At 36.3% G+C, this 19203-nt stretch overlaps 2 protein-coding genes and 1 pseudogene across 2 annotated transcripts; 1 reads left to right on the top strand and 2 right to left on the bottom strand.

The window, feature by feature from the left end:
• The first annotated feature begins 557 nt into the window (after positions 1 to 557).
• LOC110264319 (uncharacterized) lies at positions 558 to 4075 on the top strand. Its single transcript, XM_088494927.1, has 11 exons — positions 558 to 623; positions 746 to 1108; positions 1858 to 2034; positions 2130 to 2227; positions 2348 to 2432; positions 2594 to 2668; positions 2956 to 3048; positions 3165 to 3299; positions 3421 to 3542; positions 3776 to 3845; positions 3944 to 4075. Exons 1-11 carry the CDS (start codon positions 558 to 560, stop codon positions 4073 to 4075), a joined length of 1416 nt encoding a protein of 471 aa, XP_088351053.1.
• A 2332-nt stretch (positions 4076 to 6407) lies between these two features.
• On the bottom strand, positions 6408 to 8570 carry LOC107607572 (protein FAR1-RELATED SEQUENCE 5-like; the record flags this gene model as incomplete). Its single annotated transcript, XM_016309506.2, has 1 exon — positions 6408 to 8570. A coding segment is annotated over exon 1 (2163 nt), but the record flags the coding sequence as incomplete, so codon positions are not given.
• Positions 8571 to 19050: 10480 nt separating this feature from the next.
• The window catches only part of LOC107607570 (putative magnesium transporter NIPA6), a 4336-nt pseudogene continuing 4183 nt past the window's right edge, over positions 19051 to 19203 (bottom strand).

The following is a 19203-nucleotide window of genomic DNA, read 5'->3' as shown; positions in this document are numbered from 1 at the left end:
CCTCATCTTAACCTCTACAATCATATAAAAAGTAGTCCAATATTATTTGTAATAACGTCGTTTATTCTCTAAATATATTTAGTTTTTTTTTCCTTATTTTTTTCATAATTTTTGTCCATGTTATTATATCAAAATGCTTTAGTAAATTTTAAATCCATATAACAAAATAAATAGTGCAATTAGTTACTCTCAATTCATGCGATACATTATACTAAAATCAAGCATAAAAATATAATTTGTTTTTACAAAGATGCTTAACAAAATAAATTTGTTAACATAATACATAAAAGTAGCTAATTTTATATGTTGTTACATTTTAAACAGTAAGAATAATTATAAACACGGAGATAATTATTGTATTTGACAAGGACTTGTTAATTTTTTGAAATAAATAACTAATTTTGAGTTTTTCTAGTGTAAAATATATGACACTATAGTTGAATATACAAAATTTTAATTTTTGGCCACTCTACTCTTTGATTCCTGGATCTGTCGCTGTGACTCTGAGGTTATTTGCTTTACTCAAGTAGTCGGTTGTATACTTCAGGTCAGCAGCGATGGCTAGCGAGCGGGATGATGCATATACAGCCAGCAGCCGGTCATCTATTGTGGCTTGTAGCCAGGTAACACGTAACCCGACTTTTCTATATAATAAACGTTTGGCTCTTACACAACATTGTGCGTGTTGCTCATACCACTTTCCAACCTATTCAAGTTGTTTATACATTTTGAGTCATGGCTCCAGGAGTGCAGCCATATCACGAAGAGTGTAGTTACAACCGTCTCGAGTTTGCAGTCCGACGTAAGACACCTGACTGACGCTTTTAATCGGCAGAATGAGATGCTGGCAGATATACAACGAACTATCCGTAGCCTTATCTGCCAAAATAATCAGGGTTTAACTTCGAAGGGTCTCAGAAAGGTGTCCTCCGGCTGTTTGTGCAGTGGAAAGAAAAGTCTCAAAGAGCAGCATTCAGACAAATATAAGGGTAAGAAATGGGTCACAGGAACCCCCACATGTAGCATGGATGGTGCAGATGACCCTACATACATACCACCGACGAAGACAGAGTTCAGCATGGATCACATGCCGTTCAGGAGCACAAGGGCAAAGAAGAAAACAAGGTAGCCGAGACGAGGTCTAAAGACACAAGACAGAACAAAAAAACCCGAACTGGTAATGTATTTGAAGTTGAATACTTTAAAGCTTTTATTATAGATTTTCTTTTGTTGAAAATATTTCTCTGCCAACCACTAGTCACTCTCTGCTTCCATTTAAGAGCTTTTATATATATATATATATATAAGCTACCTGATTTCAACCAAAGTTTCGTCCAAAAAATTTCAACTATTATAAGTCCAATTAGTAGTCTAAAAAATAAATAAATTCAGCCCACTTCGAAAAATGAATGACTAGCTATAATTTCCATTAAAAAAAATATTAACCAGTAATTAATCTCAAAATAAAAGTTTTCCTGTTGTGTATGTGACAATGACTGTGGGTGTAACGATAATAGTGTGCAGTAGATACTATCATACAAAACCACGCAGCACTCTTCTTCTCTCGACACATATGCTCAGCCTAGTATGCCTTTCTTAGCTGTAAGCACCATGATTTCAATCTTATTGAACACTAGTAATAGCTAAACCCTCCTTTTTTGGTACCGTGACTCCATGTTTTAATTTATTATAATATTTGACACTGTTTATTACAAGCTTTACGTGGATTTTTGTGATAGTGATTTGGGTAATGTGTGCTAAAACTTTTTACCGTGTGCAAAATAGTTTTTCTATGTCTTCCTTAAATCTGAATGGACTTGTATCTGACTCATTCCCCAATGAATGACTAAAATGCAGGTGGACCTCACGACGGATTCTGTAGGCCATGATGAATTCGCCACGCCACACGGTCGGAGGGATACGGAATGCAACGTTGATGATGATGGATGTTACAACAGATTCCCATTGGGGTGCAGTCGTGGAAACAAACAAATGCCTGAGGTCATGCCGGTGAAACTACATAGGATCTCAAAGGTAGATCGTGTTGTGGTTGTGGGTATTTCATTTACGGTTCATTCGTTGATACCTTACGCTTAATGTTGATGTGGCATTATTATGACATGTGGCAGCAAATGGACCTAGCATTTTCACCCACTAAGGAGATGCGGTTGTCCGGGATAAACCTAGTGGCTGCGACTTATGTATTCAGCAACGACCTACCACCTAGGTTAGCCAAATTTCATTCGTAACCCCTAATTTCCTCTAGTTGCTGAGCACTTGTTCGTGTCAACCCTATGCTAGTTACACTGAAACATTATCCGTAATTCTTGGCCATTGATTTTTTCAGTGAGATCCTGGTTGATGTTGGACCTTTCCACATTGACAGGAAGGCAGCATTCACGCTTGTACCAAAGGAAAAACTCGTCGACGATGTGAGTATTCAGTTCCAGCCCATATAAAGATTCTTTTATTTTGGTTTGCATTCCCACATAAAAAGTAAATGCTAAGTGTATCATGTGTCGGTTGTGGTCAAAAGCACCGCTGCTCTACTTTATGCGTGTGGACTGACCCAAAACCCTGTCCCTACCTGCAGGTCCTTGATGTTGTCGTTACAATGCTTTCCCACACCAGCCCGAGCTATTTGTGGTTCCTCCCGACTACAATTATGGTATGTTGCTACTTCCCAAACACTTGAGAATTTTGACTAGGACTGCAATCTTTCCGCTGCGTGTACAGCAATTAGTATTTGTGAAGAAAATCTTCATAATTTGTCGGGTAATTTACTTTAACGTAGGTTGTTGATTAAGCCTAATCCCCTTGGTCTGTATAAGTATGAGAAAATTAATGTGTCATAGTTGGTCAAATTATCCTAGTCTTGTCATCACAGTTATGCATGCTGCTGCTTGCTGTGCTAAAAATTTATTGTTGCTTTGTCATTCCTTTTGTTCTTCTTAGCAAGCCGCCCTGGAAATGCGATCTCTATCGACGGGTACGCTTGCAACGATCAAGGCAAAGCATATGCCATCGAAGGTTGACGAAGTGCATCGGGTATAATTAATTCCTTCATGGTGTTCCGATTGGGGTTACACTATACGGTATCATGTAGTTGATAGCGCAATAACTCATTATGGTAGTAACACATACTGTTTTCTTATTGCAAACAGATTTATGTGCCGATGTGGACTGTCGGGCATTGGTACCTGATGATCATTGACAACGTAAGACGTAAGCTAATTTACTTAGATTCACTAGTTAATCCAGAAGAGACCGAAGACAGGCAAACGGCGATGACTAAAGTGGTGAGAACACCTTCGATGTTGCCTGTCTTTTTGCTTATACTCATCCATGTTATTAATTCGTTAGCTGATTGGCCACTCATAATCAAGCTTCTATATTTCTGTACCTACGGTTCCTGAGCAGGCACTGTACCTTGAATCCATAACCCTCGGCCAAGCATGGCTATCATCAAATGATGGGGTGCGCCCAAGGTTCTCAACATACGACATCGAAGATGCTGATGTCCCGCAACAAGATCGTGGATCGTATGCATACTATTTTCTTATTAATTTTCCCTACTCATGTATTGAATCACGTACTTTAAACTTAATTCTAATTTGGCTAACCCTACCCTTCTGTTCACTTAGTAGGTATACTTCCCCCTAGTATGTCATAGTCTTCGTCCTAGAGACTAAAACAATCGTCGTTCCTTTTTTTTTTGTCTTAATGTAATTATTTAATTGATCGCTGAGTTAACCGATTCCCAATACTGGTGTAGCATGGATTGCGGAGTATGGGTTTCGCAGTGGATGATACGGGGCGCACTCTGGAAAGATTATGATGTCCGGGTAATTATCCTAGCTCCCACAATAGTCTAAGCATAATGTACACACTTATCCTTTTTTTATGAAATCTGTTTTTAAATAATTTACTTGCTGTGTTGCAGACAGTTAATGTTGCAACGCGGATGCGGCTTGCCATTGATTTGGTTTTAAAAGAACACAACGAAAATGCAAAGGCATTAGTTGCAAAAGCAATGTCTCACTGGCGCTGGAAGTCAATGGGAGCAACCCTCTGAGGAGGTGCCTCATATTTTGTTTTTTGGTGGTTAAATATGAAATGAAGTGTGATCCTTAATTTCCGTTGTGTTAATAGTGAGATACATGTAAATTTTTTGTAATTACATATAATTCATGTTTGTATCACACTCACCAAGTAGCATCTTATACTAATGTTTTAAATGGCCTTTTTAACACTTTCACCGCGGTTTTACTTGGTGAAAGGTCATCTCAATAGGTTCCAGGGTTTGGTGTCATTTCTTATTTTGTGGCCTTCACCATTATCTTATTGGGTCAGAAGATCTTCCACATAGGCTTTTCTATAGACACTAAGTTCTGCATTTTGTACTCAAACAAAGAACATGCTATTATCATCATCATTACACTTACACTGTCAATATTCTTAATTAGTTAACTTGTATAAGATATGACCATACTTATCGGCACTATTCTTTTTGGGTGGTGTTGTACTTATCTGCTTATGATTTTTGTGATGATAGGGTTTCTGCACTTGCAGCAAGCTTCTTTCTATATTTACTTGAGTTTTGTGATGGTAGAGTTTGTGCAGTTGCACCAAGCTTTTTAAACTCTTGTTGACTATATGCAGGCAGATTTATACCCTTTTTTTTAGCAAGGTTTTGTGGCATCTTAATAAGATTACTAAGAAAATGATAGTATTCTTGTAAGAAATTTATTGTGTCTTCTTTTCAATACATTGGACCAGATTTGTGTTTTTTATGTAGCTATGGACTTGCGGATATAATAATGGTCACCAGATTAGGTGTGTGCTACCCTTGGGAAGATTTCTGATTCTAAGAAGATGAACTTGTTCTTAAAAATTATATAGGTGACTCAAATCTATTATTATTATAAGTTTTCAGTAATATTACTTTGTTCATGTCTCTTTATTTATTATCGTTACAAGAAAAAAATGCTATAGAATAACTTACAGGGGGTATAGATATTAGTGAATATCACATAATAATTCCCAACTTCAAGACATTTAATTTTAAAGAGGCGTTCACTCTCATTATCTTGTTCTGGCAGAAGGATTTGAAATGTCTATAATTTGGTTGGTGAAAACTTTTACTAGAGACTGAAGAGAAAGCACACTATTATAATACACCCGTGTTCCACCTGCACATGTGACATACCTCTCGCAGAACCCTTATTTCCATATTATCTAAACTCTCCATAGTTATAATACAGCCATGTTCTTGTATCTATAGTCCACAAGATTGAAATTCTCACCATACAATTAATCATTAGCCACAACACAAAATAATAGCAAATATCCAAATATAATGTCATTCCCGTTTCATTCAAGTGAATACATTAATTGGAGACGACTTCTACTCGCATACCAACGTCCATATCTTCTAAGCAACCTCCGCAACTAATTCTTTAACAGCCTAACAAGGCAACAGCAACATGGCAAAGGTACGTGCATGAGATAAAAAAAAGCAAAATATTTGGGAGCCTTGCAAGCAAGAACATAACATCTTTGCAATGGAACTATGAAGCTGCCATACCATAGAATCCACCAGATGCCACAAGAGAACGCCTTCGCTTTGTAGTAGATACCAACAATAAATTCATCGAAGAGCACCATTCTTTTCCACCGAAGACCCTAGACCAATTACATTCTGCAATTAATAAGTAAGTGTCATTATTGAAAACAAGGCATTATAAAAATTGAAAACAATTAAGCTTGTCACTAATGGAACAACTTAATGAAGTAGCTTACAGGCTATTGTGCAACTACATTCCATATCCTACAACAGAACTAAGACTTACTTTCAAACAGTTACCTCCAGAATCCACCTCTCAATTGCCTCGCTACCAAGACTTGTCGAGGCACCATGGGATCCGCTATGAATCACACCTGGGACGAAAGAAGGAGAATAGCACGGGACGGATGACGTTGGTCCACACGTAGGTGTTGCATAAAAATGATCTATGCGTTGCCCACCCAAGAATATATTGCCTCCACCTCCAGAAGGTGCGAACCGCGACACGTTCGATTGAGTAGGGGTCATGCCTAATGGTGCACCTCCTTGGCTACGGCTAGATGTGACCTTTGGTCCCTGAAAACCAAAGCACGAGTACCCAGAACCACAAACAATGAAGACTAAATCATTCCTAACAATATAGTAAGAAAAATATTTCGTAATGCAGCCTACATCTGACTTTTGCGCTACTCGTAAGAACACATCTAATACAGTTTTTGAAACCAATAAAAAATATAGTTGCGGTGGTTACCTCTTCGAAGGGGACCTCCCTGCGTAATGACGTGGATCGTTCCGTGGATTTTACATGGGCAAAAGAAGACTCGGCGAAAGCTGATGATGCTGCTTCTGATCCCACTCGTACAGCCTTCAAATCGTGGCCTGCACATGTTCTTCTTGTATGTCCGGGAACCCCACACTTAGTGCAACGCCTCTTCAGTTTCGGCTCCTCCTCGGAGGCACATAAATTGGCTTTTCCCCTCTTCGGTGCACCCTTTGTAGCTGCCATCGTAGGGTCTTTGACCCCACATTTGTTGTTGGGCAAAACCTTGTTACCATCCTTTTCCACACGGCGCCGTTGCAATATATCAACCAGGTTTGATATAGCATCATGTGCAAGCGCAAAATCTTCAACCTCTTCGCACCCAAGTGTAACAACATGGGACAAAGCTAAGTATAATGCACTGTATCGCAGCAGTCTTGCCTGATCCCTTGAATCATTCCCCGTTTTCAATGTTGTACAGTCTTTTGCAATCTTACACCAGCGCCTAAGGACAAGTGTTTCAGGAATTTCCTCCATACCCTCGTACTTCATGACACAAAATATATGGGAACACGGTATGCCATCACTGTCCCACATCTTACACTCACACTCAATCTTTCGGTCATTCGGATCATAGAGAACCTTGAATACCCGATCCGGTCTACCCATTTTACTAAAGCTATAGACAATGGTCGTGTTGATGCTCTCCCTTCCCTGAAACAATAGCGTTGCAACACCCTTGATTTGCTTCTTAACCTCCCTAAAAACAGCTCTTGTATAAAGCTTCGACGCAGACAACTCTATTGCATCTAATCCAGTACTTAACACAGGTGTGTAATAAGTGGAGTAAAATTGTGCAGTAACCTCATTGTTCCGATAGTCTTTCACGACCCTGTCCAAGCTGTGAACCAGTTCAAGAATGCTATCCGTTGACTTTAGGAACGCTTTAATGAAAGAGTTGATTCCTTCACATCTTGACGTTGTCCTATATCCGGCGCAAAAGGTCCCCCTCAGATAGGCCGTTGCCCAACTCTCTTTAATGTCATATGTCGATTGCACCCATGTATTTTGGCCTAGACTGAGAGACTCAATTGAGGTCCTCCAATATCTCTCGAACTCGTCAACATCAAAGTTTGCATAGATAGCCTTTTTGAATACTTTCCGAAATTCAGCTTCCTTTACCCGTTGGAAACAATTTTTCTCCAGATGCCATGCACAGAGTCTGTGCTTGGCTGAAGGCATTACCTCCGCAATGGCAGCACGCATTGCCTTATCCCCATCCGTCACAACAAGGTTAGGTCTTCTTTGACCCATGACATCCAAAAGGTTCAGTAGAACCCATTTGTAAGTGCGCACCTCCTCATCTTGAAGCAATGCAAATCCAAAAATGCAAGTTTGCCTGTGATGATTTATCCCAGAGAACACCACCAGAGGTTTCTTGTACTTGTTCCCACGGTATGTCGCGTTAAATGCAAGGACATCACCAAACAACTCATAATCGGATTTCATGATACCGTCCACCCAAAATAAGTTACCCAACCGATTATCTGCAGTCGTTGTGTATCTGGCGACTGACATAAGGTCCGCATTTGCCTTCCCCTCTAAGTAGCTTATAGTTGCAGCTGCATCCCCATCCAAGATTCGTGCTCGCCGTTGATTGTGAACATAGTTGTACAAATCCCTTTTTGTAAACCGAAGCATGCTGTAGCCACCCGATTGGCCTGCCATGTAAGCCATTATCTTCGAGGTAGGGATTCCAAATTGCTTCATGCTATTCACTTGAGCCTTATCCCCATCGCTCATTTTTCGGTGACTTGGCAACAGGTTGCAAAACGCAGCCGGAGCCATGTCGTGGTTGTGTTCATCAATAATCTTTCGCACTCTCCACACATTATCATGGACATCATAGTATATTTTCAATTTTGCCTTGCAGTCCGTGCGACTCTCCAGCCGCTCCTCCCTTACTCGTTCTGGCCTATCATAATGCTTGTCACTCCTCGTGCCCTGACGATGACAGAAGATGTCCTGCCTCACCAAAACACCGTCAACCCATCCCACGTCCCCCTTGCGAACACCAAACCCCCTTGTCCAGGCAAACTCCTTGTAAGCATTGTAGGCCTCCTCCTCAGAAGTGAAAACTATATGCAAGAAGTCCTCTGCGGTAAGTAACACAGGCACCTTGCCGTGAACATCCCCCTGTAAGCGATGCAATTCTTTGTTTGATTCAGAGTGACTTGTTCCCATGCCAAATAAGCTAGTACTGTCGTCATCTTCAGAGGAACTTAAAGAACCACACACACCCAACGACATCTCTGATGACTCTTCATCGTTATCGCTTGAGTAAAGGTCGAAGTCCATTTGGCCTGAAACTGCAAAACCAGCATATATAAAAGGAAATAAACAAAGCTGAGCAGCAATCACGAACTTACAAATAAAATTAGCATTCATTGAAAAACTACAAAAAAATAGAGAAATCATTAAATTTTCACTAATGAATGGGATATCAAATGCCACTCAAAGTCTTCTGCTCATACGATTAGGAATTCTAGATTAAAAATATAGTCCAAGGATACGAGGAAATGGTTTTCACGAAATCCAACTTAATAATATGAGTCATAGCCATCAATATCCACCTCAACCAAAGTTAATTTCACACAACTGAATCTCTCAAAATTAATCTACCGTTGGTTATCATGTGTGGCATCCTCATATAATTTTGGGCTGAAAAATTAAAATTGTAACTTACAGTTTTTTTCTCAGTTCACACGAATACAATTATATCAACATATATATACATATATTTAAACTTTTTAACATAACAACTTACATTAAAACACTAATAATTTACGGAATATCACTAAATAAAATAAATGAATATACCTAATTCTTCTTCCGAGTTTGCATTCGGATCTTCACCTTTGCTTCCAAAAGTATTCAACTGCTTTCAGTATGACATTTGCTATTTCTTAGTGTTTAGTTAAAATGAGTACACTTGATATAAATCATAGTGAAGCTATATATATAGAGAGAGATATAGATGACATAACACACACCCTATTGGACTCTTTTGATTGATGAGACAGGCATCACTCCCAAAGTTGCAACTAGGAATAGTGCTGTTGTTGTACATCATGGCTAACCAACCAAATCAGTTATATATGTTTGGACAAAAGAAAGAGAAGAGGTTTCGGACAGACTGTTGGAATAAACTTTTACGATAAGCAGAATAAATTAATATATGCATGTACTTCTGTGTTAGTCCAGCATCAAATTATTGAGTTACCAACATACCCCCTAAAGATGCATGAATTTATATAAAAGGAAACAAGAAAATAATAATAAAATAAAGCCTTGTTGGGACATCTATGGAAATAGTTTCCTGTTTTTTGTTTTTTGGCCATTCTTATTTCTTTGAATAAATAAAGCACAGAAAGTTAGTTGAAATTCTCTTGAGTTCTAAAAATGGAAATCATTTTGGCTTTGATATTACAGTTGAAAGGTACATGCACATTACCAGGAAACAAACAAGGCTCAGAGAAAGAATAATAAACAAATATGATGAAACCAATACAAGAAAATCGTGAAAACACTTAATAAATTTAGTAACAAAACCTGTCACGTCAACTTAAGAAAAAAGCTTTAGCATAACTACAACACTCATAAACAGAGAAACAAAGCACTGTATTACTTGGTATAATGATAGACATGAAAAGAATAGACCCATTTTCAGGCAAGCAAAAAAGTAACTATAAGAACTGATTTCTTTTTCTTCCTACAACTATAAGCAGCAAAAGCAGAAGCCCACCTCATATATAAGGCAAAAAAACACTCTATACATTTTATTTTGATATTTTATAGCTGGTTGACTATAGGATACTATAGAAACTGAAGCTTCATTCTTCTCTCTGAAGAATGTGTTGTTGCATTTGCTTTATGGGAACAAGAAGAAAGTGAGGTTAACAGCAAGAAATAATGAATGTGACATCACCAATAAGAAGAAAGGAGAAGACATGAAAATACAAGGCCCCAAGTTGAAGTGGTGCTTCTTCTTGTTCTTGTCAACGTTCAAACAGCTAGAAAAGCTGAGTATTGTTAAATTCAGTTTTAACAGCTTGCGCTTAATACTAAAAATTGTAACTTCCAGCAACCAATTTACTTTAAAGAAACAAATATCATTAACTAACAGAGAAGTACAAATTAAGAAAATTTAAAAAACAATTACGGTGAAGAAAAACAAAAAAATAAGAGGTCCTTGGGGTGTAACTTTTATGGGCATCCGATGCATGAGACTCCCACTTGGCACACATCTACAATTTTGTTGGGGAGACACAATTAGTTGAAGGAAATGGTGGTACACAGCTGCACACAATACACACATATTTTTGGTCTCTTTAGGAAGTTCGATCAAACACAAATTTTTTATGTTAAACACAAATTTTTAATCTATTTTTACCTTTACTATTTTGTCAATTCCCCATATCTACCATCCTTCTCCTAACTGTTCTCTTTTTCTCCTTCACTCTCACCAAGAGGCTGTCTTTTGCTTCTCTCCCATGAAAACAACTCTCTCTCTTCCTCCCTTCATCCCTCCCTCCCCTATTTTTTTTTATAATAATCTATATCTGGGTTATGTTACGCATATATTTGAGTTATTGAACATATCGGTAGTGACTGTGTCAATCTTAAAAGAAAAGTAACAAATTGAAGTGGGGGTAGTGCATGTGGTGTTACTGTAATATGGTATTCATGATTAAAAAGAAGAATGATATTCATATTTTAATTTAATTGTGATTTGTGTCTTGTGTTATGTATTATTACCAAACAAACCAAAAAAAAAATTTATATGTATCCAAATTTCTATGTCTGATTTTCTTCTACCCATTAACCAAACACAGTCATAAAGAACCCAAGTTCTTGGGTTGCCAAGAGATGCCAGAACCTTAGAACCTTGTAACAAAAAAAATAACTATATACTAATATTTAGTACTAATAAGAGCCATCTAATAATCATGGAGTTTTAAAGGACAAGAAGAACACGTATATGCTTTGAATTATAAAACAGTAATTTCCAAGAACAATTGAAATGGAACTCAAGATACAAGAAAAATTTAATATTTATCCAAATGTCTATGTCTTATTTTCTTCCACCCATTAACCAAACACAGTCATAAAGAACCCAAGTTCTTGGGTTGCCAAGAGATGCCAAAACCTTAGAACCTTGTAACAAAAAAAATAACTATATACTAATATTTAGTACTAGTAAAAGCCATCTAATAATCATGGGGTTTTAAAGGACAAGAAGAACACATATATGCTTTGAATTATAAAACAGTAATTTCCAAGAACAATTGAAATGGAACTCAAGATACAATATAATTGGTGGAGCTTTTCTTGTTCAGTGAAGCCAAAACACAAACAGAAGATGGGCATGGAATACGTTATCATGATATCAAATCAAATTGGTGGTTGATATTGTTAGGGAAAGTTTTTTTCTCACAAGAATTATTAACTAGCACACAAGCAAAATATAATAGGAACAATGTTGTTTTTGATAAGATTATATGTTTGCTACTGATTAGTGGCAACAAGACACTCAAAGATTTTTCAGAATATGAATTTTTTAATAATGTGGAAAAGCGGCCAAATGCAATGAAAATGGGAACACTTTAATAGATAGCAAGTACATTTTACTCCGTTAGATTTCTACTTATTTAATTTTTGTCTCTAACCATATAGTTCAGGGGGGAGATGCATTTTTCTTTAAGTCCAGTTAATATGAAATGTGCTCTAGTTAGCTCGATAGAGTGGCAGGTGAAATCCAACAATTTGTATAGCTCGAATGGTATATTTTTTAAATCCTAGGTGAAAGTGCAAAAGTTCAAAAATTCAACGGAAGATCAAGAAGCATATTTTTAAATGTTCCAGCTATGTTAAATAAAAAAAATTATCAGCAAAACTTCAGCTACACATATCCAATAATTTCCCTTTCACATCACGCCCGTTCTACCAAAGAATATTAATGAATTTCTGTATAAGAAATCTATACCAATAGCTAATCTATTTCAGCAAAAATGGTTCTTGTTAATTTACAATGCAAACCCTAAAAACATAATTATGGCATCATGCCTTATGCAACAGCTAACAGTGCACCATCTTATGTGAATTTGCAACGCAATGAGAAATAAGGAGAATACCGGTGATTGTGGACTGCCGATGAGAAATCGAAGCAGAAGGAGATGATGACTGCGAGTTCCGATCAGGCCTCCGGAGCCAAAAGCTCGATTACGGTTTCTCTTCTGCTTTGGGATGACGCAGTTACGGCAAAGAAGCTTCTGCTCACCGCGTCTCAACGCAATCCAGCCCACCTCTACCTGTTCCACTCAGAGAAGCCCCCTCTGTCCACAGCCATCGAGTACCCTCCTATGGTTATCCGTCGAACTGGTCGTGGCGGTGCAAAATCCTCTCACCGTTACTCATACTCTCCTATGGATTTCTTAACCCTACCCAGCCCCAACACCTACCCAGCCCAAAACCAGATCCACCTATCCTGCAAAAAAGTCTGGCCAGCCCATAAATACAAATGGAGTTACTTTCCTAAAAATTCCCGAGCCGAGCCGCAATGGAAGGTGTAAGCCTCGCCTGTCCATAAGCATCAACTTGTATTTTAGGAGAATATCCCAAATGGGACACGCGTCGCTAGATCCCCAATAATAAAAGAATATCTGTAAAACAACATCTGTACCATAGTGTGCACCATTATTTAATCATGGTAGTTATCATATTTTAATTAATGTTTCATGTAGGAACTATAACATAATATGTGTGTTTTATTGGACCAAAGAAAATTTACGAAAGAGGAGAAGTCTACTCAAGCAAAAAAAAAAAAAACACACAAATAATAGACTGAATATTTGTTTTAGTATATTTAGTTTGGTTTAATTATTACCTTTGTTTTTTTTTTCAAAAATGTGAATGTGTGCCAATTTGACATTATTAGAGGATAGCATATGGCTTAATTTGATCAAAGGTGTAGGAATATAAGTATGTATAGAATAATGGTTTAAGTATTGGAATATTTGATCCCCTAGCTCTCTTGCTCTGATGGCAATGCTGTAGAAGTGGTGGGCTAGGCCTTATCTAAGGTCTCGATGGCTTTGCCGAAGAGACTTTGGGTGGGAACAAGGTATTTTTTAAAATAATTATTAGTTTAAAATATATTAATTTAAGTAAGAATTCTTTGAAAATAATTTATCATAGAATATATAATATTTTTATATAATTTTTATCAAAAATATTATATCCATACTAAAAATTAGTCACTAAATTAGTCATCATATATTATATATAAATACATGTATTGTCTAATTTAATTTTGCTTCTTAAAACATATTAATACATTCTGTTAAATACTAACTAATAAAGTCATAACCGTAACATTCATAATAGTTACAAGTTACAAGAGATGGTTATTCACTATGATTTGACATGGATATGAAGGATAACACATGAATGATTAAATCGGAACTGGATGCTCTTTTAATGATGGATACGAAGGAGATGGAAGATCTGCCGTTCTTAGATGATAATCAACCACCGCATTCTTGGGATGGCAACAAACAGATCCATATGGTTCTTGATGATGAGTGTTTGCTGGAAGCTACGGATAACCGGGAGGAGACGGAAGCTACCAAACATACTCAGCCTCAGCCTCAGCTACAGCCGCATACAACAAACATGGAAGAGCATTGTGCTATTGACGTCGATGTTAATCAACCACCTCAGTTAGAATCTCTGCTTCAGCATTCGTCCCAGCCTCTGCCTCAACCTTGGCTTCAGTCTCAGCATCAACCCAAGTCAAAGACGTATTTAAGCAACATGACAGATTAGTTTTTTTCTGACACTTGGGGTTATCAACCACCGTTAGAGCTTATTGCCAAAGTGGGTGGTCATCAACCACTTCAATCTCAACCGCAAACTCAGGTCTAGACTTGGGCGGAGAACAAAGCCTTTGAGTCGGTTATGGCCAATTATTTTCAGGATGCTATACACAATCGTTGGGAGACTGTAGCTACTCGCCTGCCTGGAAAGACTCCGGGCCAGCTGTAAGATTTCTTCTTGAAGCTAATGACCAATGTCAATGCCATAAAAAACGGTTATCCTAAGAACATGATCATCATGATACTTGTGCCTGCTACCCCTTTGGAACACAGCCCTCTCTCCATCCCATCGTCAATGCAACACCACCACCACCGCCTCATTGGACTCATCATCAACATCACAGGTGGCAACTCTAAATATTTTCATTCTCTTTTTATTTCTTTATTTATTTTTTTCCCATACAGATTTATAGATACTCTGTTTCTCTGTTATGTAAATACATCTTGGTAATATTATCATGGTAGGTTGGAGGCAATGGCGCCTGTGGCAGACATGGTAGTGCCAATACATATTACATTATCGTCATCAGCCATGTCAGGGGCAAAGAGAGAACAAAATCGACATACCAACATCAACATAATCCAACACGAACCTTTACCTATGGCTTCTAATGACAACAATGAACGGAAAAAAATATTTCATTGGACTTTACAAGAGCACAAGTACATATTAATTAATGTATTATATATGTTTTTTGTTTAAAGGTCGGATAGAAAAAACTTTCCTATAAAATCTGCTAATCACTCATTATATCAAAATATTTTTTAGCAGGTTGTTTCTCCAAGGGTTTGAAGAATTAGGAAAACAATGGTTAAGAATTTCAAATGAATATGTTAAAACAAGAACTTATACACAAGTTGTTAGTCACGCTAAAAAATTCTTTGAACGCCAGGAAAAATAGCTAGAGGAGAAAAGGTAAGGGAAAAGAGTATGCATGACATAGTTGACTATCGTACGTAATTTCTTCGTTAATGTAAAAATTATTTAATTTGTTACCCTAAACTCTTTGAATTATTTAATTATGGTAGTTATCATATTTTAATTAATGTTTTATGTAGGAACTATAACATAATATGTGTGTTTTATTGGACCAAAGAGAATTTACGAAAGAGGAGGAAACTACTCAAGTAAAAAAAACACACAAATAATAGATTGAATATTTGTTTTAGTATATTTAGATTGGTTTAATTATTACCTTAGTTTTTTTTCTAAAATATGAATGTGTGCCAATTTGACATTATTTGAGGGTAGCATATGGCTTAGTTTGATCGATGGTGTAGGAATATAGGTATGTATAGAACAATGGTGTAAGTATTGGAATATTTAATCTCCTAGCTCTCTTGCTTTGATGGCAATGCCGAAGTAGTGGTGGGCTAGGCCTTATATCCAAGGTCTCGATGGCTTTGCCGAAGGGACTTTCGGTGGGAACAATGTATTTTTTTAATATAATTATTAGTTTAAAATATATTAATTTAATTAAAAATTCTTTAAAAATAATTTATCATAGAATATAGAATTTTTTATATAATTTTTATCAAAAATATTATATACATACTAAAAATTAGTCACTAAATTAGTCATCATATATTATATATAAATACATGTATTGTCTAATTTAATTTTGCTTCTTAAAACATATTAATACATACTGTTAAATACCAACTAATAAAGTCAGAACCATAACATTCATAATAGTTACAAGTTACAAGAGATGGTTATTCACTATGATTTGACATGGATATGGAGGATAACGCACGAATGATTAAATAGGAATTGGATGCTCTTTTAATGATGGATACGAAGGAGATGGAAAATCTGCCGGCCTTGGATGATAATCAACCACCGTATTCTTAGGATGGCAACAAACAGATCCAGATGGTTCTTGATGATGAGTGTTTATCGGAAGCTATGGAGAACCGGGAGGAGACGGAAGCTACCAAGCATACTCAGCCTTAGCTCCAGCTGCATACAACGAACATTGAAGAGCAATGTGCTATTGATGTCGATGTTAACCAACCACCTCAGCTAGAATCTCCGCCTCAGCCTTCGTCCCAGCCTCTGCCTCAACCTTGGCTTCAGTCTCAACATCAAACCAAGTCACAGACGGATATAAGCAACTTGACAGATAAGTTTTTTTCTAACATTTGGGGTTATCAACCACCGTTAGAGCTGATTGCCGAATTGGGTGGTCATCAACCACTTCAATCTCAACCGCAACCTCAGGTCTGGACTTGGGAGGAGAACAAAGCCTTTGAGTCTGTTATCGCAATTGTTTCCAGGATGCTATACACAATCGTTAGGAGACCGTGGCCACTCGCCTCCCCGGAAAGACTCCGGCCCAGCTGCAAGATTTCTTCTTGAAGCTAATGACCAACGTCAATGCCATAAAAAACGGTTATCCTGAGAACATGATCATCATGATACCTGTGCCTGCTACCCCTTTGGAAAACAGCCTTCTCTCCATCCCCATCGTTAATGCAACACCACCACCACCACCGCCTCATTGGACTCATCGTCAACATCACAGGTGGCTACTCTAAATAATTTTATTCTCTTTTTATTTCTTTATTTATTTTTTCCCATACAGATATATAGATACTATGTTTCTCTATTATGTAAATGTATCTTGGTATTATTATCATGGTAGGATGGAGGAAATGGCGCCCATTGCAGACATGGCAGTGCCAATGCATATTACGTTATCGTCATCAGTCATGTCAGAGGCAACAAGAGAACAAAACTGACATACCAACAGCAACATAATCCAACACGAACCTTTACCTGTGGCTTCTAGTGACAACAATGAACGGAAAAAAATAGTTCTTTGGACTTTAAAAGAGCACAACTACATATTAATTAGTGTATTATATATGATTGTTGTTTAAAGGTCAAATAGAAAGAACTTTCCTATAAAATCTGCTAATCACTCATTATATTAAAATATTTTTTGGCAGGTTGTTTCTCCAAGTGTATGAAGAATTAGGAAAACAATGGTTAAGGACTTCAAATGAATATGTTAAAATAAGAACTTATACACAAGTTGTTAGTCACGCTAAAAAATTCTTTGAACGCCAGGAAAAAATAGGTAGAGGAGAAAATGTAAGGGGAAAGAGTATGCATGATATAGTTGACTATCGTACGTAATTTCTTCGTTAATCTATAAATTATTTAATTTGTTACTCTAAACTCTTTGAATTATTTAATCATGGTAGTTATCATATTTTAATTAATGTTTTATGTAGGAACGATAACATAATATGTGTATTTTATTGGACCAAAGGGAATTTACGAAAGAGTAGGAGACTTCTCAAGCAAAAAAAATACACAAATAATAGACTGAATATTTGTTTTAGTATATTTAGTTTGGTTTAATTATTACCCGAGTTTTTTTTTTCTAAAATATGAATGTGTGCCAATTTGACATTATTAGAGGGTAGCATATGGCTTAGTTTAATCAATGGTGTAGGAATATAGGTATGTATAGAACAATGGTGTAAGTATTGGAATATTTGATCCCTTAGCTCTCTTGCTCTGATGGCAATGCCGAAGGGACTTTGGGTGGGAACAAGGTATTTTTTTAAAATAATTATTAGTTTAAAATATATTAATTTAAGTAAGAATTCTTTGAAAATAATTTATTATAGAATATAGAATATTTTTATATAATTTTTATAAAAAAATATTATATACATACTAAAAATTAGTCACTAAATTAGTCATCATACATTATAATATAAATACATGTATTGTCTAATTTAATTTTACTTCTTTGAACATATTAATATATACTGTTAAATACTAACTAATAAAGTCAGAACCATAACATTCATAATAGCTACAAGTTACAAGAGATGGTTATTCACTATGATTTGACATTTTTTTTAAGTTCTATTTAAATTGATAATGTAAAAATATTAATTCAAAGCAGAATAAGTGTAACTTTGACAACTATTTTTTCTTCAAGTTCAGAATTAGAAATATCCTGGCCGAATAACACACTATGCTTGTGATATACAATGATCACTATTATAACCAAAGTAACTTTCTTCCAAACCACAATTTTAGAATTCAAACTAAGATTCAAAATGCTATCAATACTAATTAAGATGACATTTCAAAGCATTTTTCATAATTTTTTTGGTGTACAACCATTTTCCATTATTGAATCAATGTTCTTGTATAGATGGCCAAGCAAGTTCATTGACTATCTCCAAGATATAGCTCAACTCAGATCAAACAATTAATGGTGTTGAACCATAGATGAATCAAATATATATATATATATATATATATATATATATATATATATATATATATATATATATATATATATAAGTTTCCAATGATAACTAGTTAAATAATTAAAATTACACTAATTAATTTACATGGATTAGCTCCCAGAATCAAAGGAACACTAGAATATGAACACAAAAATCAGCTAAGAACTGGGAGGTACAACTTGGAAAAAGAGCACAAGAGGGTAAAATAATGCAAAATAATAACAATACAACAAAAAATACAAACTAGGAGAAATACCAAACATCCTCCGAGAAAAGGAAGCACGACTTATCTACCAAAACAATGTGATAGGAGCCTCTTGAAACTTCTTGCAAAACCAAATTGATGGAGTCATAGAGTCAATTAAACTCTAGAACATTGCCACATTTATGGAGCTTAATGTAGAATAAACCGAAGAAAAATATCATTGGAGTATTGGGGATGTGTCTAACTCAATGGCAGCATTAGGTGATTATAATTTGCAGTTCTACCACTTAATAATTCAGTATCACATGAAATGATCTTGCGGTACAACCGTAATTAAGTTAAAAGGTGGTGACCCATCTTCTTCCTTCTGTTTCCAAGACTCACCATTGCCTTGGATATACCATGTTACTTTAGGGGACAATGGACTATACAAATCTGTACAAGAAGGGTAATT

Source organism: Arachis ipaensis, chromosome B7 (assembly GCF_059453495.1).
Source record: "Arachis ipaensis isolate K30076 ecotype BB chromosome B7, ASM5945349v1, whole genome shotgun sequence".
Lineage (NCBI taxonomy): Eukaryota > Viridiplantae > Streptophyta > Magnoliopsida > Fabales > Fabaceae > Arachis > Arachis ipaensis.
The sequence above is the reverse complement of the archived record's forward strand: the minus strand, read 5'-3'. Positions and strand labels throughout refer to the sequence as shown.

Bases quoted from the DNA above. Each gene is read 5' to 3' on its own strand.
- LOC110264319 (XM_088494927.1), top strand. From the start codon at position 558: ATGGCTAGCGAGCGGGATGATGCATATACAGCCAGCAGCCGGTCATCT. The intron at 2,433-2,593 runs GTGAGTATTCAG...CCCTACCTGCAG, and splicing joins AGGAAAAACTCGTCGACGAT to GTCCTTGATGTTGTCGTTAC. The intron at 3,300-3,420 runs GTGAGAACACCT...GTTCCTGAGCAG, and splicing joins AAACGGCGATGACTAAAGTG to GCACTGTACCTTGAATCCAT.